Source organism: Psittacula echo (genome assembly GCF_963264785.1).
Source record: "Psittacula echo genome assembly, chromosome: 7".
Taxonomy (NCBI): domain Eukaryota; kingdom Metazoa; phylum Chordata; class Aves; order Psittaciformes; family Psittacidae; genus Psittacula; species Psittacula echo.
The window spans coordinates 46332008-46354387 of NC_137740.1; the positions used below are offsets into that span (position 1 = coordinate 46332008).

The window sequence follows — 22380 nt, forward strand, 5'->3', positions numbered from 1 at the left end:
TTAATGATCTGGTTATTCACGCATTAATTGACATTGTTATGACTTGCCCTTCAAGGCTTATTTTCCATGGGATGGCCTGCTTTTCTGAGCATTACCCCCAACATTAAAGAAGAAGGCGCCATGAAAGAAGACTCTGGGATGCAAGATACTCCTTATAATGAGGTCAACAGCATTAACATTTATATACTTGTTCTATATCAACAGAAAGTGTTATTTCTAGTGGATGCCTGTGCATGTTACAACAAATTATAGTGAGGGTGTACTTCAGGCAGTATTAAAAGGCACACAGCTTTTGAGTGAAGTGTCATAGCTGTTGTACTAAATAGCAGGGATCACTGTTTTGCTAACAAGAACATTAAGTACCAGAGCAGGAAGTTAGGGAGTCCATGAAGCCCAAACCCATTCTTCTGAATGAGATGTCAAGTATTGAAGTATTTTCATGTTACTGTTATTTCAGGGTTTTTATCTAAAGAAGAGCTAGGTCGCCAATACCTGATTAAACATTGTGTTACTGAAATAAACCTTAATATAGAAGACACAGAATAAAAATGAATAGTGGGTGTGTGCTTTTGCTGCATTTCTATTAATTAAATGCCACCAGCTGTCAAGTGATCTATTTATATTTGTGGAATTGCAGAATATTCTTGTGGAGCAGCTGGAGTTGTGTGTTGAATACCTGTGGAAGTCTGAGAGATATGAGCTTATTGCTGAGGTTAACAAGCCTATCATTGCTGTTTTTGAAAAGCAGAGGGACTTTAAAGTAAGTTGGTTTATATATTTATATTTTGTAATTCTCTTAAGAGAGCAGTGAAGATAATTTCTAGGGGAAGAAATGTGCTTTCTTTAAAAGGAATCTCTTTTTTTTTTCTTCATGTCTGTAATTTCTCCTTTTAATGCTTTGTGCTGTGAGTAAATAAAAATAACCCACTGGTATCTTACTTTCCTCTTTTCAGCATCAATACAATGATTAATAGACAAAAAATTTTCAGACAAACCTGTCATATTATCCAGTGGATGTGAATTTTTGCATGTGTTTTTAAACCAAAAGCACATTTCCATTGTATTTAGTTTTAGAAAGTGCTGATAAATTGTGTGATCTCTTCACAGTTCCAGGGTTTTTTTCTTTTCTTTACTTGGCAATCTCAATATATAATGAATAACGAGACAATAATCTCATTTACTGATTTTCTGGTTTTAAATCATATTAAAAACAAAGGGGTAGGTAGCAATAAACTGTATGCTTAGGAAGCAGGTCTTGAAGATAATTTAACTCTACCCTAGCCAAAACCAGCACACTTAGTCGAAATTTTGATTCACTATCCTGAGAAAGTGCTCTTTAGTGGTGATTGTGGATAGCGTGTCTTTGCATGGAGTTAGGAGCTGATTGGAACTGTTGGCACCCTGCTCTCACTTGCACATAGGATACTCGGGTTCCCTCCTAGTAGGTCTCTGCCACTGTCTGGTGGTGGGATGCTTGTCTTCCTGTGTGGCCCTATACACAGAAACACCCACTGCCACAAAACTGCTTAAAAGATGAAAGAAACCTTGAAATGACTGCTAACAAGGCTAAGCTATTCTTTGAGTATGTACAGCCATCTTTGCAAAGGTTTGGGAATCCATGTACAAGCCATGCTTGTACAGAACTATAGTAGTATTTTCTGAAGTATCTGCATGGTCTCACTTCCCCTCCTTCTCCCTGTTTCCTAATGTAGAGGCTGTCTGATTTATACTATGACATTCACCGCTCATACCTGAAGGTTGCAGAAGTAGTGAACTCTGAGAAACGTCTCTTTGGGCGATATTACCGTGTTGCATTTTATGGGCAGGTAAGTCAACTTGTGTTCTTTCGTCTCCACACATTCCCAGATTTCAGCATGTTCTTGTAATCCTGATGTATTTTCAAGAAGCTAAACCAGGGAAACACTTGGCAGTGAATCATGGGGTAGAAAGTGCCTCGTGAGTAAGACTCCAAGCAGGATTTTACTCAGAAAAGAGAGCACTCAGTTGCATATGTGTAAGTTGCTGCTATGGATTTATTGGTGTATTGGAGAACAGCCTTGTACATCAGCTTTAGCTCTTGACTTCATCAAGCAAAACTGAGACAGAGTCAGGGCAGGGTGTTTTCCAAGTAAAATTTATATAAAACCAGGTAAGACATCTTTGATTGATCTATGGCTCCCTTCTATAACAGAGCTTAAGCAGAGCAGAATGCAGATGTTTTGTTGTGTTTCTCGCTGACTCTGACTTCTGCTTTCAGGCCACCTCTAATTCTGTGTAGTGTACTGTAGAGTAGTTTTATTCCCTCTGCTGTGCTTCAGCATCCTCAAAGCATTATTTTGTGCTTTCTCCTACTACAGACCAGTGTAGCAACCCAGCATGTTCCTTTAAGACCTGGTTTTGGCAAGCATACTATTTCCTTTACTCTTAAAAAAAAAAGTAAATAATAAGGTGTGTAAAAAACAGATTGATGTGAATCACTGTGCTTGCTAATTAGATTTTAATGCAGAAATTTACTCTTTTCTCCTTTTGATCTTATTCAAGGCTGTGGTAAGTCTAGTTCTTTTGCATGTTTTGTTTAATTCTCTCCTCACACATCCTCCATCCCTCCCTGTACTGTTACTTAACATTAACTTTCCTGTGCTCTCAATTCTTTGGTTTGTGGCAGATGAAATAACATTGTTTCATTCGTTGTTTCATCCTGCAAACTAACTTTTGTTTGTTCAGTTACCTGAATTACCAAGCTGTGTCTGTTGCCATGTTATGTGTGCACCATGGGGGCCCAATGCTGCATCATCTCATCTCAGTGGAAGTTTTTCTCTCAGCTTCACTGGGAGCAGGATTGGACCCCTTCGTTCTCTGTTGAAAAACTCAGCATAGCATTAATGCTGTTTGAATGCAAACCTGCTTTCTTGGCCTGTGCAGCAGCTCCAAAGAGAAAGGCTGTTGTGTCAGTATGATCTATGGCAATGGTAACTGCAGCACTCTGGGCAGGGTACAGCCGTGTTCGTGGTATTGCCTTGTAGGAACAAGCAAATTGGGAGTTGGAGACAAACGGTGAGTCCTGGCTCTTCATACAAATTAGCAAAGCTGTACTTGCCAAATTCAAGGAGAAAGCAAGCTGCACTGAGGAAGGGCAGAGTTTTCCTTATGCCTGATCTTCCTCAAAATAGGGGCAGCAGTATGGGAAACAGGACTCTTCTACTTGCAGCTTCTTGCCAGAGCTCTTCCAGAGACAGCTACTTGTAAGTGGGTAATTTAGCTGCAGCAGTTCTGCTGAACTGGGTTAAAATCTCTGTTACAGTGCAATGACTTTTCAGCTGCCAGTGCCACGAGGGCAACTTCATTTAAACAGCTTTCATGCTCTAAAGCATATGACTTTTTCGTAGCTGCGTATTGCTCAGTCTGGTCCATTCCCTGGTGCCCCTGGACACTGAGCTCTAAATGCAAGCAAGTACAGTTTCCTCCTTTCCTTTTGTAGGAGAGATGTTATGTGGTAGAAAGCGGGACTGCTCTGTATTGGTCCTTGCAGAGGCATAGTGACAGAAGTACATGGCAAAGTGCAAATACTTAAAGGTAGATCATTCCTATGTGCGCCACTTGTGCCTCATTTACCAAGGAAAAATAGGAGTGGATGTGGAGAACTGATTAAGGAGGGCTTATCAGTACACAAAGGACCATGGCAGGTATGGGAGCTACAGATGAAGCTTGAAATGAAAGGAGAGACAGAGAGAACAGTCTGTTCCCATATGCCAACTGTGCCTGCATATTTTTCCCTGAGGAAGGTTTCTTCTCTGTATTTCTCTCAGTCCCTCTTTCTCATGGGCCACTTGCTTCCATTTTGGCTGTGCAGATGGAAAGGTATGGGGCCTTTTGATCCTTCGGTTGCCAAGAGTATTACAGTCTTCATGCTGAGAGCAGTATCAATACCCCATCCATTTAAAACATTAAAAGCAATTCCCTTTTTTTGTGCTTCTGGCAGACTTTGCACACTTCCTCCCAAAAGCCAACAGTTGCAGGTTTTACTAGTATTTACTAGTAGTATTACACTAGTATTATTTACTAGTATTACACTAGTAAAGCAATATGAACCACTCTGCTTAGGCCACTACAGAGGCAATGCCACAGAAGGAAACTTTGTATGCAGGTATGGGATGCTCAGTATGCAGGTATGGGATTCCTTTCAGTCTTGCACATACACTGTTCTATAAAACACCTGTGGGCTGATACAGACATATAAAAATGTATTATTACACATATGCATTTATTAATTAAACATTTTTATCAATTATATCAATAATAAATAATAATAAATAATATAAAATTAAATTGATATTATATCAATAATATATATCAAAATAAATTAATAAAAATTAATAAATAATAAAATTATATCAATAATAAATAAATAATAATTATTATATCAATAATAAATATATATTAATAATAAATAAATAAAAATATTTATTTATAATAAATATTATGAAAATAATAAGATTATAATCAATAATAAATATTATATAATAATATAATAATAAATAAAAATAAATATCAAATAAATAAATAATAAATTTTTTCCTTAACTCTAAAAAAACAAACCTGCAGAGGAATCAGATTAAAGGACAAAAGAATAATGCAAATACTGTTTGCAGGAAGGATTTTGAGGGTTCTTAGTAGAAAAAGAAAATCTGCAGCTGCATCTTAAAACCATTGTCCTTCATGTGAAAAGGGAGACAGTATTTGGTTACTGCATTGCTGCAGGGACCCTCTGGAAGGATGGTTTGAATGATTGTAGGCCTTAGGAAGGATGTAGTCAGTAGTTTTCACCAGAGAGCTTTATTTGCCAGCTCAGAGATCCGAATCTCATGACAGCTGCTGTTTTAGACAGCAAATTCTGTTAAGGGTCTTTGGTGACAGCATCTCATTGCACCACCAAGTGGCCACACTAGCCAGTGCTTATGATTTTATTCACAGATGAGTGTTTTGAGAAGTCAGTATCTTTCTTGAATTAAAACCAGAAAGAAGCTGTTAAATATATTGAATAGTTGAAAACTCATATTGTGCTGATAAACAAAGACATTCAAGGTTTGTTTTCAGAGCAGTGTTAGGTAAAAGTAGAGCTGAGGTTTTGTTTTCCTATCTGTGAAAGAAGCTGTGTAAGTTGGAGGCCAGATTTTCATAGTGGTAAGCTAACTGTGGGTTTATGTCTGAAGAGCAGAATATGTGTCATCTTTTCCAAATGTGATAAAACAGCTGTAGCTTCCTTACCAAAGAATAAAACACTCTCACTTACCATAAGAGGAGATGCTCACTTGATGCAGAGAAGGAAGGATCCATTAGATGAATGGTGTGTATTCCTCCAGCAAAGGGCGGAGAAGTGTCTGATGTACTGTGAGCTCCAAGGGCTGTGTCTGAGGGCATATGGGGAGGAAGAAGGACCTTTTCAGCACTCCCACAGTGACAGTCCTAGGTCAAAACTTGACTCTCAGCACATCAGAGCTCAGTGGAAACCTATAACGTACTGCCCAGGGTATTGTCTCCCTTCCATTATGTTTGGCTGCTCCATGTCATAATTTTCATCTGTAAGGCTGTGTTGTCCTTGCAGGGCAAAACCAGCCAGCTGAAGATAATCCAGGGATATGCATTGATAATGTAACCTTGGCGGCTTAATGTGTTAAAATCCTGAAATCGAAGGATATGTAGCTTCTGGAAGTATTTAATCTTGCCTTCAATAGTCTTTGCCAGACATATAACATATGGCAGACATGATTATTTATGGCTCCCAATTAACTTCTGCTTGTCACTTATCAGCTGAAATACTGTAGGGAATATGTACTTAAATGACGTCTCTAGCATTAGAGACAAGACAAAGTCTGTTAGTTGTTTGTATTCAGGTTTGGGGGTTTTTTTAAGCAAAACCATTAACACAGATACCAACTTAGTGTGCCATGCAGCATTAGCACAGAGATTTGATACTCACATATAAACACTGTGTTCCAGCATGCAAACATACATAGAATTAGTGGTTAAGAGCATTAACTATATTCTAGCTTGTTCTGTGATTGATTTGGAGAACATGAGGGTTATGTTGAAAACACGGAATAGTAGCAGAAAACAGCTGATATTTGACAGAAGTAATTCTGAGTAGGGTGTTTAAGTATGGCTGCATAAAACTAATGAGGTTTTCTCACATGAAAGCAGTTTTGCTTCAGTAGAAACATGATCAGAAACTAGGTTATGATTCTGCACATCTTCTTCCCTCAGTGAAATCAATAAAAAAGTCAATTACCTGCTCAGATCAGTAAATGTTTATAGGGTGTCAACTTTTGAGCTCTAGATTCATTCTCTAATTACTTGTGAAGTTCTTCATATGCCTATGGAGTTTAATTGCTAATATTGTTTAAAACTGTGCAGTGTTAGAAGGTCACTCTGAGACTGATTAAGATACTATCAGACAAGCTGCTGCTATTAGTCATCAGTTTCCAGTAAAGCCCACAGTGCTCTTGGCACTTGCCAAATTGAAAGATAATTTTATTGCCCCTTGTCCTCACCAAAGGAGAAGTCAGAGATGCATGCATTTGTTAGTCTCTATCGAGATCAAGTTTGGGGATTTTTCGTAAACAAACATTGACATTTACAGCTATAATTTGTTTTCATTCTATTTTTTTATTAAGATCTGCCTAGTCTGTAATTTTAGTGGCCAAAGTTGAAATATGCTTCAACATGAAAAGGCTGGATTTTTCCATGAGTACCTTCCAAAGGGATTTGGATGTTTTTCTTGACTTCATTCATTTGTGCCTCTCTGTTTTTCAACAGATGGCAGTTTGCCTAAACATAATGTAGACTTAGCTGTTCAAGCCGCATCGTGTTAAGGTTAAAGGGTCTTAAGTCTGACATCGGTAATGCTGTCTGCCTTTCCCCTTGATCCCTGCAGCTTCAGGTATATTTCTCTGGGTCACTTTGCATTCAGGTGAAAGGAGGAGGCTTTGGATGCAGCTGCCATGGTTAACACTGCCAGATTTCAGCAGCAGCATATGAAATCCTAGGAAGAAGTCTGGTGCTGCACTGGGATAGTCCCTTGATGGCACTGGGATACATCCAGGCCTTGTTACTGGGGCACCTGCTACTTCCTGCTGTAGCTTTGAGGGTACATGTTCATCATGTATAAGCTGAGTGTCTGACCTGCACATGATGCAATGCTATGTTAATTTTCTGAGGTTGGCATTTCTTCTGAAGCCTGAGTGGTTCTTGTTCAGCCCTTCAGTGGAGGCTTTTCTTAAAGCTTTGCCAAGTCCTTCCAGTGTAATAAGTAAATGACCTTAACAAGATTGAGCTTTTTTTGCAAACGAGCACAGTCTGTGTGGGGTTTTTTTGGTTTGTTTTTGGTATGTTTGGTTTTTCTACATAAATCTAATGGACAAGATCGTCTCTGAAAATGCTGCAATTCCATATGGCCTTTCAGGATGCCACCAGAGTTCCTCTTCAGCTGCCTTAACAGATGCAAATCAGTTCACAGGTGCTCCCAGTGCCATGGTCCTGTGTATTGCTGTGAGCAGGAGTGTCCCACGCATCACCACAGGCAGCAGTGCCCAGCACAGTGCCCAGCCTTTGCCTGCACACATGGCTCCCAGATGGGATGTGCTGGAGGTGGCATGCTGGGCTAGGCATCCAGCAAACAGCTGTTACCCTTGTGTTCTGTTAGCACAGTGCTTCCAAAATAGTTAATTTAAACAAATGATTAAAATTTAAATGATTTTTAATGTCCAGTTTTTAATCCATTGGGGTTTTTTCATGATACACACAGCAGCATTCTCAAGAAAATGCTTTAAATCTTTAAAACAGCTAGGTCTTATATGAATAAATGTGTATAAGTTATTAAATGCATATGATGTACCCAGGTACATCAAAATAACTGGGTAACTTCGGAGATACCAGACCAGTACAAATGCAGACCTCTAGGTGTTTGCTACAGTGGAGAGAGGTAAGCTTTTGATTTAGGTATTGGAAATGGTATATTGGATGCTCTTGTTGGGTATACAGACAACCTTGATTCCTGATAAAAACACCTTCTTCAGGGTTTGCCCTGCCTATGGTGTTCACTGTATCCTTCCATTTCATCCAAACAGGGTTTTTTTGAAGAAGAGGAAGGTAAAGAGTATATCTATAAAGAACCCAAATTAACTGGCTTGTCTGAGATCTCTCAAAGGCTGATGAAACTGTATGCAGACAAGTTTGGAATAGATAACGTGAAGATCATTCAGGATTCCAACAAGGTACAAAAGACATGCTGGTTTTGCACAGGGAGGAGAACTGAGCTCATGGTTCATGTTTTGGGAGCTGTGTTTTGAATGAATATGAACTGAGTGTGTGTATTAACTCGTGTGACCTAGTTTTACAACCAAAAAAAGATCCTCACCTTATAGTGTGGCAGGTGCTGCATGGGAATGACAACGTTATAGCAGGGCATCACAGTCAGTGGAAAAAGAGCATATTCCAGCATATGCCTGCAGAGAGCATGCAGATGTTTACTGCAATGCGGAAGCAGGTTGTTTTCTTTCTCATTCAGTTTTCATCCGCTTCTGCTGATGACTACATTCAAAAGTCCCACTGTTCTTATGGTCCCCTTGGTTAAATATCTTTGTATTAATCTGTGGTCTTTATATTCAAATAGGAAGTCTGTTTTAACCAGTATTGCTATAGAAGTATCAGAAATATAACAGATGCCTTGGAAGCTTATTAACAGAGTTTTATGTTTGCCACTGTTACACAGGTCAACCCCAAAGACCTGGATCCAAAATACGCATATATCCAGGTGACGTATGTCACGCCTTTCTTTGAAGAGAAAGAAGCTGAAGACCGAAAGACTGACTTTGAAATGCATCACAATATCAACCGCTTTGTGTTTGAGACACCCTTCACACTCTCAGGAAAAAAGCATGGAGGGGTAGAAGAGCAGTGCAAGAGGCGCACAATCCTAACAAGTACGTGTCCTCAGGATGCTTCCCCGCTCCCATCCACCTTTGCCAGTTGAGCCCAGCAGTGCATTTAATGTGCCAGGTTTTCTGCAGTCAGTGGGCACAGCATGCTGTGCAGACTGATAAGTAATCTCTTCAGTGTGTCCATTGGCAAAGTATGTGCTCTCTTACAACCCTGCTGACTGTCCGGGGAAAAGTTATTTTCATTTGTGGAGTCATCAGCAGTCTTATTTTTCTCATATTATTGACATCTTAACTGTTCTTGCAGTGATGTAATTTGGGAGTGGTTATGCTGGAGGCAGTTCAGCACTCAGAATCATTGTTCTTTTAAATAATAAACAAGTTAAAGAAGAAGCAAAGTAGGGTGCCTATTCTAAGAAGAATAAAACTTTTATTCAAAATCAGAGCAAGATACATCATATAGATTTTTTTTTTTAAGTGGAGGTAAGATTTCATCCCATTGGGAACAGTGTTTTAAGACAGGAATGTCAGGAGTGCTAGATATGTCTGTTCCTACTTAACCATATTAAACAGAAAATGTTTAGTTCCTTATCATGATGGAAATCTCTTTTTAAAGAGGCATCTTTTGTGAAACTGCTGCTGAAACTTGACCTGTCTGTATTTTGGCTGGGAATATGAGAAACTATCTGAGATGGAGGCATTGCTCTCATGGGCAGCTGTGAGCAGGGCGGCTGATGTTCACATCAGAGGCCCCTGAGTGACAGAAAATCCCTTTCCCCACAGACTTCACAGCTTCCCCCAAAGGGCAAAGTGAAGAAAGCTGCTTACAGTACAGGCATAGTCACCTAAAAGTTTTGTTCTGGCAAGTCAGGAAAGAAGCACTGATGTCTGAGGGCATCTTGTTACATGACACAGCTTTGCTTGTAAGAAGAAAAAAGGAGGAGTGGATTATGTGTGGGTTTTTTAAGTGCTTGAGCAGCAGTAGGTGTTCTGAGACCTATATTGAAGCAGGTAGTTTCAGTGACTTGAAAGTGCAGCTGTTATGGTATGTCTGGTGAAAACAGAGAGGGTTTTTCTTCCAGCAGAATGTTTTCCCTAGGTTATTCCATGCTGTCATCAACTCCCACTGCTCTCAACCTGGTTCCGTCTTCAGCCGTAGGTCCTTCTCTTCTCCGCTGCTTTTCCCCCTGGCACCTGCATCACCTCAGTGCTTTTCTTTAAAGGAAACATATTACAACCAGCCCTCTCCATCCCTGGCCTTCAATAAAGTCATATATTTTCATTTGCTTGCTATGTAAAAAAGAAGTGCTTTCAGTCTGAGAAGATAGCAAGGCTTATCGATATCACTGAAAGAGCATGGAATTTGCACAGCAGTACTGGGTGGCTAAAATGGTACCTGCTAAGCCTCTCCATGCTCCAGAGCCTGCTGCCCATGTTGCACCAGGCTGCACTTGTCCTCTATGCAAGAGACTCTGGTCTGTGAATCACTGGCTCTCTGCTGTGCCTGGTTGTGACTTGTTTTTCCAGCTCTGGAAGTTCTGGGTTTCCTGCTCTCCAAGGGGACAGCCACCGTGTGAGCTGAAGCTTATGTAGGCCTGAGCTGATTGGCAACAAGATGCTCACCAGAGGAAGGAGTTCAGGAGAGCTTCCAAGTGTGTAGGGTAATCGAGAAAAGATTGTTAGCTTAAGGTGCCACAACAGTACCTTTGCCAAAATCCCCTGAGATCCATGAAAAGGTTTTGACTGGAAGGAAGGGGTTTTGATGATAAATAATTCCTGTCCATTCCCATAGCAGTATTTAGGCTGAATGTTAAAGTAGCTCCTTACTTCTTTAAGGGTGATGTTTTAATAGTAGTTCATCTGCGGGTGAGTGATACCCAATTCAACTAAACTAGAGGCTCCTGCCTCTAATTTGAAATGTTTGATAGAATGTTTTGAGCTGTTTGAAGTTCAGTACAGGCTCATTGTTTGGTGCTTTAACTCAACTGCTTTAACTCAATTGCTTTAGCTCAAGAAATCTGTGGATTCTAAAATCCAAGTGGTGGGAGCTTTTTGCCTCATGAATGTTGCAGAGTTTAGAGTAAGCAATGGTGAAGTCAAAAAAAAAAATGCTTATCCAGTGCCAGGAACATCAAAATCCATTTTGGTCCTGCTGTGTCATTTCCAGTTATTTGGAGGTTTAAACTTTGTTTGGATTGATACAGAGATTAACAGAGTCAAAAGTTAATCTTTGACTTAATTGGTTTACTCTCTTAAATACTGTTTTGTTAGGTGAGTTTCTCTGATACGTTTCTTGCTTTTGAGTAGCCAGTCACTTGTTTCCCTACGTGAAGAAGCGTATTCAAGTCATAAGCCAAACCAGCACAGAGCTGAACCCTATCGAAGTAGCGATTGATGAGATGTCCAAAAAAGTCTCAGAGCTCAATCAGCTTTGCACAATGGAAGAAGTGGACATGATCCGACTGCAGCTCAAACTCCAAGGAAGTGTCAGTGTCAAGGTAATAACAATTTGCCTTTTTTAATTTATTCTTTCTCTTTTCAGTGCATCTACCTAAAATTTTGTTCGATTTTCAACATTCCAGATGTATTTTCTCTGTTTTCTACTTCTGCTCATATCTTGTATTCCACTGCTTTTGGAGCCCACTCTAAATGTAAGAGAACAGAAAATTTTCAGCTGGTGTTGATGCCTGCTGGGTTTATGTGCAAATATAACTACTTTAGTCAAATCTTCCCTAAATAAATGTTAAGACCTTTGCAACAAGACCATCACATGTCACTTGAGAATACAGCCTGTCACATAGCCAAGCATGCAGGTACTTTAAAGGGAGTTTTGTTAGGGCTGGTTTTGTCATTTCCTAGTTAGAAAAGTTGGGAATGGTGAGAGGTGCATGTATTTCTTGTACCCTCATTAAAATGTCCTCAAACGTACAGCTTTCTGGATTGTTAACTAAGTGAGGGCTTTCAAAGGCCAACAGAGGTATGCAGTTTGTGCAAGGCTGACCAGCTCCCTTTTCTACAGTAAAACTCTTCAGGTCTCATCCAGGTAACAAAACAAATGAGGTGATGTTCTTCGCACAGGTTTGGTTGCCTGAGGCCAGTCCCCAGTCCTTGGAACACAGGAGAAAATTACAATAAGCTGCTTCTTCTCTGCACCTAAGCTGCATATTTTTCCCCCAGGTAAATGCTGGACCAATGGCGTATGCTCGAGCTTTTCTTGAAGAGACAAATGCTAAGAGATACCCTGATAATCAAGTTAAGCTTCTGAAGGAAATATTCAGGTAAACATTGTTCAGACTTTCAACCCTCTGCATAGTATTAAATAGCATGAGTAGGTGTGACATGAAATCAGGCTGAATTGAACCAGGTTAGTTTACATTTTCATTTACCCTTTCTTACAAGTCGTTCCCAGGAAAACATTTACTGAAGTTTTGGGCTGTTCTAATAGCCTACATTCCCCTTGATCTAAGGCTGAGCTCTGAATATCGCTTCCAACAAGGTGTAATTTGAAAGGTGGAGAAGAGGTAGAGTGTGTGTATATAGATAGATAGATTTTTTTTTTTTTCCATTACTACAGAATTTGCATGCTTGTTCTTTGTGGTTTTGTGCTTGTAGGCAATTTGCAGAAGCATGTGGACATGCGCTTGATGTCAACGAACGCCTTATTAAGGAGGACCAATTTGAGTATCAGGGAGAGATGAAGTCTCATTACAAGGATATGCTCAGCGAGCTCTCTGCAGTTATGAATGAACAGGTTAGATCATCTATTTTGGTGCTGATTGGACTGAATGACTGAATGGCTAATTGTATCTTCTAGTGACAAATGAAGCTGTAGAGCAAATTTAAAGTAAAACCTGGTAGTGCGGCAGTCACTGAGAAAACATGGTTCACTCCTTTTTTTTTTCCTATCTTTATTTTAAATCCAGGTGTATTGTATATCATGAATCTGATTGTTCAACGAAGATCTGTCCTCTGCCTGTCTTTACTACGTATTGAAAAGTTGAATGTTCATGAAGCTAAATGCAGACTGAGGTCTAGAGGCAGAGGAAGATAATCAGTAAAACTGGTGGTTTATGCTTCACTTGCTTTATCCTACAGCTGTGATATATTTAATTAAAGCAGTAAATTGCATTTAATACCTAACTTGAAACTGGAGGAGGTATCTTTATAGTTCCTATTTGTATTCAGCTTTCAGAGCAAGAGTTACTACTGGGGTTTTTTTATATATATATTTAAGTACACTGTCAAAATACATGCCATGTATTTCAGCTGTTAGCAGCTTCAGAAGGATGAGCATGCATGGTTGCATTCTGTGAAATACATCCCAGAATACTGAACTGGGCTTCAGTGCACACTTGCAGCTATTATATTGCTGCGATATTTTTATTGTGTTTTTTGTTTTAATTTGAATATTGAGCGATTCTGCATACTAAAGTGTGAATTCAATCACGCTTAGCTGTTTCTCTGTGTGCTTGTGTGTAGGCCAGCTTAATTGCATCTGTGAAGAGTTAGTTTCTACCAGTTGCATTTCCAGGTGCCTATAGCATACATAAGCACTACTTATGTAGAGTTACTTTGTTTAACCATTGTTATCAGAGATAGCATCTCACAGAAGTGTCTAATTGGCACCCAATAGACCATGCTGTATTATTCATCTTCACATGTGAGGAGAATGAGGATTTACCAGCATTTTTTGGCCCATTGGTCCTGTGGAATTGAGCTGGTTTATCTCAGGGTGTAAAGCAGTGTAATTGCTTTGAAGGCTTGATGTATGCCCGGTGGGGGTCAAGCTCAGTGGTCGTTGCTGTTCTGTGAGTTGTGCTCCCTGCCCCTTCAGGTGTATAAATATTTGTGAACCTCAAGCATTTCACTAATTTTATTGTAACTAATATTTATCACTGTTTATGATCACTGGAATTTGAAAGCCCACGCTGAAAACCAGTCTCCCACTTGCAGCCTTGTGGGGCAGCCTTATGAGCAACAGCCCAGTTTTCCAGGCAGCACGGCTTTTTGTGATAACTCTGCTCCTCCTGCAGTGGATGCATGAACTGCCTACTTCTGAGCAGAGTGTTGCCTCAGAGAAGTCATGTGCCATAAACTGTGGCTGAAATATCTATCTCGCAGTTGGAAAGCTTGAGGGTATCTGTGCTGTGTGTTTTACACCAGTAAGATTTGCCATCTTTCCCTTTGTCATATTCAAGAGGGTTTTGTTTGCTCACCCACTGACAGTGACTCATCACCATGTGTTTTTCTCTCTTTTGTTTTGTTTTGTTTTTCTTTTCTGACAGCTCTGTCATGGTCCTTGCTTATACAGCTTCTCTTCTTCCCTGTCTAACATTTCCCTCAATACTATAGCCAAAAGTGGTATGTTTGTTTTTCTTACATCTATTTTTTTCTTTTAATGTCATGTACTTTCCTCACTTGCTGTTTTTCTACTTGGTATGTTTGTTTAGTTTCATGTCTATGACTCCATTGCTCAGAGACATATGAAGAAGAAGGGACAAGATGTACATGGTGTGGGAATAGCTCCTTTTCAGAGCTGCCAGATTTGCTGGCTCAGGCACTAAAGGTGTACATGGGGGCAGCATGGTCATGTCTGCTGAAGTAATAAATGTGGTGTGGTTGACCTGCATCCCTGACCAGGGATAATTTGGGCTCGTAAAATTGTGCCTGGAGCTTTGTGAAGGGGAAAGGCTTTCTCTTCCACTATTGACAGCTGCATGATCAGCGGGGATGGCCCATGTCTCTGCTGTGGATGCATCAGCACAGTGCCTCATGGAAGAAGGCAGGTTTTCAGTCTGTATTTATAGAATAGGCTTTTTAGCCTATTATCAAGGCTAAAAACAACTTGAGGAAAAAAAAAATCCTTCTTATTGCTAAAGCCTATTTTAGGACAGGGAAGAGCAAGCTTCTGCAACTGTGCTCCTCCCTAAGAGCACAGCTTTGCCTGCAGCCTCAGCCTGGCAATTGGTCCAAACCCTGCTAACAGACATACTTTTCCACTGCCATATGTGTGAAGCTTGGTGGGGATACTGCATGCCTCCAATGAGCATGTGGGCAGAGCTGGAGCTGGTCTGTACCACAATCAGTAGGTGCCACTGCACCTAAAATGCAGGTGACTTCTCAGATGTGTTTGTATGATTGTTGTTAAGAGAAACATAGTTCAGGGAACACCATGAAGCACCTCTTGGCAGAAGCCGGTGACCCCAGTCCAGCACCATTTATTCCCCCAGCTCAGAGGATATCCTCCCCCTCACTGCAGCCTCCAGTCACTTCTGCCTACCTGGGCAAAGCTTATTTTCTGTTGTCAGATCTTTAGCATCACAGTGTAATAAATAAAGAACCAAACAGACTTCAGACATCAAACTTCAGATCTCTCTCACTGTTGCATTTATGTTTTTCTTTCCTTTATTATCAAAAGATTGCATACAAGGAGGACCCAACAAAACAGCACGGAATGGAGCGCACTTATTCACGGGTCATCAATAGAGCCAGCTCATCTGTGCCAGCAACAACCATCTCAGCAAATCCTGATGCTTGACTGTGGTGTGGGGAACAGATGACCTTGGGAAGATCTGGGGTGGCTGGTTCGCTTGGGTTGGTTTTTTTTTTCATTTTAGATTAATAGTACTGAAAATTAATTTGATCACGGACAATGCCAGGAAAAGGATTGGTGGGCCATGATTTTAATTTATTGGAAGTCTTCACAATGTTCTTTTTTAAAACTGCAAGCTTGATTTTGGTTTTTTTGTATTATTTTTTTTCGTGCCCCAGTATTTGCACATTCCCTGTCTTTTTGTTGTTGTTGTTGTTGTCAAATTTTGGTTTTGAGCAGCCTTTATTAAGCCAGGCTGATAATGCAATTCCCATTGAACAGATAGCTACACAGCAAACCCTAGGTTTGCTATAAATTATAATATATCTAATACTAAGTCCTAGCATACATATATTTTAAAGGTCAGAGTGGATGTTTTATAACATTTAAGTATATTGCAATTGTAAATAGAAGATGTGTAAAATATGTCATTTTTACAAAATTTAAAAAATATCTTTTTAGTTAATTATGACAGTACTAAGAATATGGATAACATTTCAGTTACCCTTATATTAAAATATTTGTGTATGTGTATAAAAGCGTCCATAAACTCTTCTCTTTAAAGGTCTGTGCATTGGTTCCTTGCCAGTAAACCATGCATGCCTGTTCTGGGTTAAGCAGTAGCAGTGATTTTTCTCCTTCTTAGTAGCTCATGCAGTGCTGTGGTTTTGACTTTCAGCCTGGGAACAACACTGATAACACTGATGTTTTTAGTTGTTGCTCAGTAATGATTACTCTGACCAAGCACTTTCTTAGTCTCATGCTCTGCCAGGGAGGAGGGGAAGCCAGGAGGAAGCAGAGACAGGACACCTGACCCAGACTAGCCAAAGGGGTACTTCATACCACAGCACGTCATGCCCACTATATAAACTGAGGGCAGTTACCCAGAAGGCCCAGATCACTGCTCAGGTTGGACTGGGTATTGGTCGGCGGGTGGTGAGCGGTTGTATTCTCTCCTCTTCTTATTTCTCTTATCATTATTATTATTAGTGGCAGCAGTAGTGGTTTGTGTTATACCTTAGTTACTGGACTGCTCTTATCTCAGCCTGTGGGAGTTACATTCTTTCAATTCTCCTCATCCCTCTGGGAAGGGAGGGGGGTGGGGAGTGAGCGAGCGGCTGCATGGTTCTGAGTTACTGGCTGGGCTTAAACCACGACAATACCACAGGGGCGAAGATGAGGATGCCTCTTGCATCCCAGGTGTCTATTGTGTTGTGGTTGCTGATACGAATGCTTATGGCTGTCTGCAGAACATTGGTTCAGATTCTCTCTGTGACCCCAGACTGAGGCCACCCTGAGAAGCAGGGGCTCAGTATAGTGCACCTGCTTGAGGCCAAAGAAGCTCTGCTCTTTGAAGTTTGTGGTCCCAGGTTTTGCCCAGGGTCTATAGGGAAGCCATGTGCCTTTAGTGTGATGTTTGTTTTGGTTTCTGCATCGTGTTGGGATAAGGTGAAGCAGTTCTTCAAGATCTTAAAAATTCTCTTTATCCTTGGCACTCCCACACTAGTGCATATTCATTCCTTTGTCCATAGAAAATCCCTGCTTTCGGGGGTCCCTGCTCATTGTGGAAGTATGTTAGGATCCCTCTCTTCTGTGCCTGTGGTCCAAACAATTGGGATAAGCTGTGACTCATTTTTCCTGGAGAAACCCTGGTGATTCCCCTGAGACCTCCGCAGGCTCATGAAGATTCATTCAGAGCAGAGACCAGTGCTGTGTGGGGATACCATGAGAGTTTTTCCAGTGCATTGCCTCATGCTGCCCTACTGTCTCCTTTCCCTGTATCTCTTCCCGTTACACCCTCAGGTCACAACTGGTGAATCTCCACCCAAGCCTGGCCCTGCAGGCAGGAGCCAAGGGTGGCCTCTAAATTCACCCCATCTATATGTGCAAGGCAAAAGTGCCATCATTCAGTCTCTGCCTATTTGCCAGTGCTTCACTTGCTGCCAGTGCTTGCGGCTGTGTCTCACTGTCGGCAGATCTGGGATCTTTCAGAAGGCATCTTTGCTGAGGGTTGAAACCCACCTGTAGTTCTGTCCTAGTGGGGGAAGGGGGGGAGTGGCTGGGATGGGCCCCACTCCAGCATTAGTACAGCAGCAGTGTAAGCCCACGTCTGTGATTTGGTAACAGCACAGGCTCTCTCCATTGCACCGCACACCAGCATCAACCACGCGGCTGGACAAGAGCCAAGCACCTTCCTCATCCTTGCCTTAAAAAGCCCAGCTCTGTTCATCAGACACTGCATTGTTTAACACCAACAGTCTGCTGAAAGGAACAATTTCTGACTCAAATTTTAACCTGCTTTATACTGTACATGTAGCGGTAGATGAAGTTACCTGAATTACCTGCTCATTTGGAGGAACCAGTCATCAGTGGCAACAGCAGGAGTCACAATACAGAGGAGGTAAGTGTGAGCATCAAGCCCTCTTGTCCCTTGGTTTGTTGGTCTCTGGACTCATTTTGCATTTACTGTGATCTGTGCTTATGGATGGGTACTTCAGAAGCCATCAAGGTGATTTGGAGACAGAATGTTTCTAATTAACGTTCATGAGAATTGAGCAACTCAATTTACTGGGCATCTTTGGGAATAACTAGATTGCGAAAGCCTGGTTTGCACTGGGGGAATAGTGCAAGCTGCCACTAGGCAGGTTTGAAGCCAAGCTGTGCTCTGAAAAGCAGAGGTAATGAGAACCCTGGATTGTTTTCTCAGTAGCTTGCACACAAAGTGAGTTTCATACATAAGTGTAAGGGTTGCGGGCTTTGATTGGTTTTAAGCCACCAGCTCAGCACCCTCCCAGGGTGTTTGAAAATCCAGCCCTTATTTTTGCTGTTACATTATTGCTAGTGTTGGAGATGTAGCTGGGTCTTTATTCCAGATGGCTCTTCCTCTCCTACTGGGTTGAAGCATTTTCAACATAGTCATGTGAAAACAATTAGCAAACATTAGCTTTGAACCAGGTTGGCAACAAGGAGAGAAACCAAAGCATTGAAGTATGGATTATCCCAGCATTTGAGGGGAAATGATGAAAGGCACAGGAGGCCATGGGATTATTACAAAGATGGTGTTTGGGCCTTTACCACCATAAAATTCAGCGACCAAAACCACAGAAGTTAGGTATGTTAGTGCTGGGTCCAGCATCCACCCCCATCTGCGGGCTATGAAACCCTCACAGGTCTGAATGGTGTAGCATTGCATGCCACAGAGCAGGTGCTGTAAGAAAAGGCTCTTTTCGTACAGTGGCTGCTTTTCTAACTCTTAGGATTACATGAGGCCTATATCAATTTTTTTTCTGCCAAAAGCTCTGCTCCGAGACTCCTTTTGTGTAAGGCAGCCACGAGAACATGGTTCAGCTGTTCTCAGAGCTGAGGCTTTCTCCACTTAAATGTGGAATTATGTAGGTGTTTACAGATGAAACTTTGATAAGGACTGGTTTTTAGGCTATGAGCAAGATTATTAATAATGGGTAAAAAAATAATGCGTATGTCTAAGGGTCTTGATTTAGGACTATTGTTGGTATCTGTGCTGAAGCTCAGCATGTTCAACTCTCTCACATTCAGATTACTTATGTAAGTGGAAAATAGACATTTTTATCCATTTTACCCTCGTGGCAAATAGTTCTGCGTAAGAAGACTTCAAAGTGCAGGCTGAGAAGCTATGACACAGAGGAAGAATACCGTGAGGCAGCCGGAGCTGGAGGAGAGGCAGGTGTGGAGCAGCAGCAGGTCCTGTGGGAGATACAAGAGGCAAAAGGGCCGAAGACGAAGCTGAGCTCGAGGATGCTCTCATCCCCCTTTAGAGTGCAAACTCTTGAGAGTGCAAGAGAAATTATTCGTGTTTGTTACTTAGTGGAAGCTATCCCAGCACTCCAAAAGGAGCTACGTGTTATACATATTTTATGTTTAATCACATCTTTAGTGACACTCAACCACAACCAAAGGCTTAAATTTCAATTAGAGGGAGATGTATTAAATGTTTAATAGGAACCATTCCTTACAGGGTAATTATATCTGAACATTCATTGGAGAGATGTTACATTGGCAATGTGGTGTTGATCTGAACATGGATGAATTGGGTTTTTTTTGTTTTGGTTTTCTTTTAGGGGGATCTAACATCCAAATGAGGAAAAAGGAGGATGATCCGTACCATTCGTATACACTCCAGACACACCACCCATCTGCTGCCCAGCCCCAGGTCTGGATCTGGGGAAAAGTGAAATTACATTCCTGTGTAGCTTTGAAATGGATTTTTGGATCTCAGTGTGAAAAATGTGCCGAGAAGCTTCAGGCTGAATGTACCTTTTACTGCAGTTTTGAACATTTTTAAAACCAGTAACTGACTGCTCGATATCTCAGCTGCAATGAATATGGGAGGATAAAGATTCAAGGCAGATGAGCTATCAAGGATATTGTAAAGGAATCTGCTATGGATTTGAGTGCATTTTTTAACAAGTCTGATATGCATGCAAAAGATTGTTCTCATCTTTAGACTGTTGCAAAAATAATGAGTGTTACACATTCACATGACAAAACTAAAAAAAATTAAAAAACTTAAAGCCATGAAGGGCATTTTGAACCCAGGCAGTTAAAATCAAATATTGAATGAGAGCAGAGAAATGGGATCTTGAGAAAAGTGTCCAAACCTGTAGAAAAAGAGGGGGTTAAGGTGAGGGTGGTGAGACACTGGTACGGGTTGCCCAGAGAAGCTGTGGCTGCCCCATCCCTGGCAGTGTTCAAGGCCAGGCTGGATGGGGCTTGGAGCAACCTGGTCTAAGTGGAAGGTGTCACTGCCCGTGGCAGGAGATTGAAACCAGATGAGCTTTAAGGTCCATTCCAACCCAAACCAGTTTGTGATTCTGAAAGAAAGGGCACAGCTCCCGCTCTGGTGAGCGCACACTGTGTGACAGCAGAGAGAAAACCTGCTTGCAAGTCTTTCGGGTTCCCAAATTGCTGTGGGTCAGCTCTTCTGCAGGAGAGAACCTGCTTCGCTTCTGCTCCCAGCTGAGCCTTCTGATGAGAATGGCAGGTCTGCCTGTGCGGGCCAGAACATGGTTCACAAGAGAGATCACAGCCTGAATGCAGATGTAAAGATGGCCAAAGTTACCGGCAGTGAGTTGGTGCTTCCCAGCAACCAGGCATGCTGGAGCAGTCCAGTTCCCAAGCTCAGCACCTACCAAGGCTGGGGAATTTGGATCACAGGGCTGCAGCGTCACTAGCTCCTGCCTTGTTACAAACCCTGTGTAGTGACAATTTACATGTCTCTGCTCCTGTTGTCACCCCCAGGGCTGGCTCAATCTCTCCTGTACTCCAAATATATGATCTTTCTTATTTGAAAACATGACTGAAATTATTTGCTAATTCAAACTGAACAGGAAAAATAATTTTAGTTGGGAAAACTTTGGAAAAGATCAAATAAACGCTTTCCTTTTGAAATTACTAAAATCAGGGATGTGCTGGAGTTTGCTCTGAATTAGGCTGGTCCCTGTGGCTGCAGCAGCCCCTGATGGCGATGCTCACCCCAGCAAGGAGTGCTGCAAAACCCAACCCTCCTCTTCCCAGGCATGTACATCAGAAGGAAAATAGACTCTCAAAGCCATTATTGGCGCAGGGGCTGCGATGGATGGGGTTCACCCTGCGTGGATGGGGTAGGGACCCAGGCGCCACCGTGGCAGGGTGGGCTTGCGGCTGGCAGCAGAGCTTGCAGACCCCAGCCTGGGCACTGCGCCTCTCCCCACACGGGGCTTTCAGGCAGTTTCTTGTTTGCAGTCTGCAGAGCGCAGCTCTGGGCAGCTGTCAGCTCACAGGGTGGCTTGGGCAGGAAATGAGATTATTCTTTTCAAGAGGAGTCCAGCACGGTTCCTTGGTGAAATATTAGCTATGGAAAACATCGAGTAACTCCCCTACCTCTCAGGCACATGTTGGAATATTTGGAGATGGGAAAAAAATGAGACCTACGGCGAAACAGCAGGGTTAGGGGAAGGTTGTCACAGTGTCTGCATTATCAGGCCAAAGGAGTATGAGCAGAATGGTAAAAAGCTCATTTGGCATAGAGTCTCCTTATTAACGGGCCCTCTGATTCCTTTACACATACAGCCTCAAGATGCAAAATCATAGGCACCCAAGCAGTTCTGGCTCACTGCACTGCAGGAGGAGGTGCTGCCCCGCAGGGAAGTTGTGCCTAACAGTGGTTTGGAATACATCCTGGTCGGTCACCCTTGCCCTCAGGAGCATCCCTGAGGCACAGTGAGGTGGGACTTATGAGTGATGGCCAGGAGGCGTGGTTCGGATTGGATACATCTGTGGTTGCTTGTGACACTCCATTAAATTGACAATGTACAGGTATTTACAATCATATTTACTGACTTTTCTGCCCAAATTATTGAGGTTCTTTGTGTGGTTCTTACTCACTAAAAGCAAGTATCTTGAACACTAGCACATTTCCCTTTGTCCCAGTTAATTACCCCCAGCTTAATAGGTGTTTTCTGTGTGCTTTTTTAAGCTGTGTTCCCCATATGCTGCTCTCCAACTGCTGCTTCAGTTAGCTATAACCATTCATTGCTGTTGGAGAACAGCTGTGAGGGTGTTACTTGCCCTGCAATATGTTTTCATGACCTGCAAATGCCATGTGGTGCTCTCTATAGCTCTGAGTCATGTTTCAGATGTATTTGCACAGATTGCGTAGCTACACAGATACAGATAGCCTCATGCACATTTTATATGGTATGTTTTGTTTAAGAAAAGAAAACTGACTAAGAAATTACTATTATTTTGAATCTTAGGATGGGTTTTCTGCTTGGAGCTGCTCCACAACCATGAGGCTACTTGCCACGAGTGATGGCTTGTTTTAATTTGAAAGCTATC

At 41.7% G+C, this 22380-nt stretch overlaps 1 protein-coding gene across 3 annotated transcripts in view; it reads left to right on the plus strand.

The window, feature by feature from the left end:
- Positions 1-16144, plus strand: part of DOCK10 (dedicator of cytokinesis 10) — a gene marked incomplete at its 5' end in the record, with an annotated part of 158152 nt that extends 142008 nt beyond the window's left edge. For 2 of the 3 annotated variants that reach the window (XM_080622391.1, XM_080622389.1), the window contains 9 exons: positions 56-162; positions 638-760; positions 1713-1826; positions 8124-8270; positions 8768-8978; positions 11241-11431; positions 12111-12211; positions 12546-12684; positions 14219-14645. In XM_080622391.1, coding sequence (XP_080478517.1) covers positions 56-162; positions 638-760; positions 1713-1826; positions 8124-8270; positions 8768-8978; positions 11241-11431; positions 12111-12211; positions 12546-12684; positions 14219-14332 — 1247 coding nt within the window. In that variant the 3' untranslated portion in view covers positions 14333-14645. Of the gene's footprint in view, positions 1-55; positions 163-637; positions 761-1712; positions 1827-8123; positions 8271-8767; positions 8979-11240; positions 11432-12110; positions 12212-12545; positions 12685-14218; positions 14646-15351 lie in introns of those variants that run through there. The other variant, XM_080622390.1, reaches the window with a different exon arrangement.
- Positions 16145-22380: the final 6236 nt, after the last annotated feature.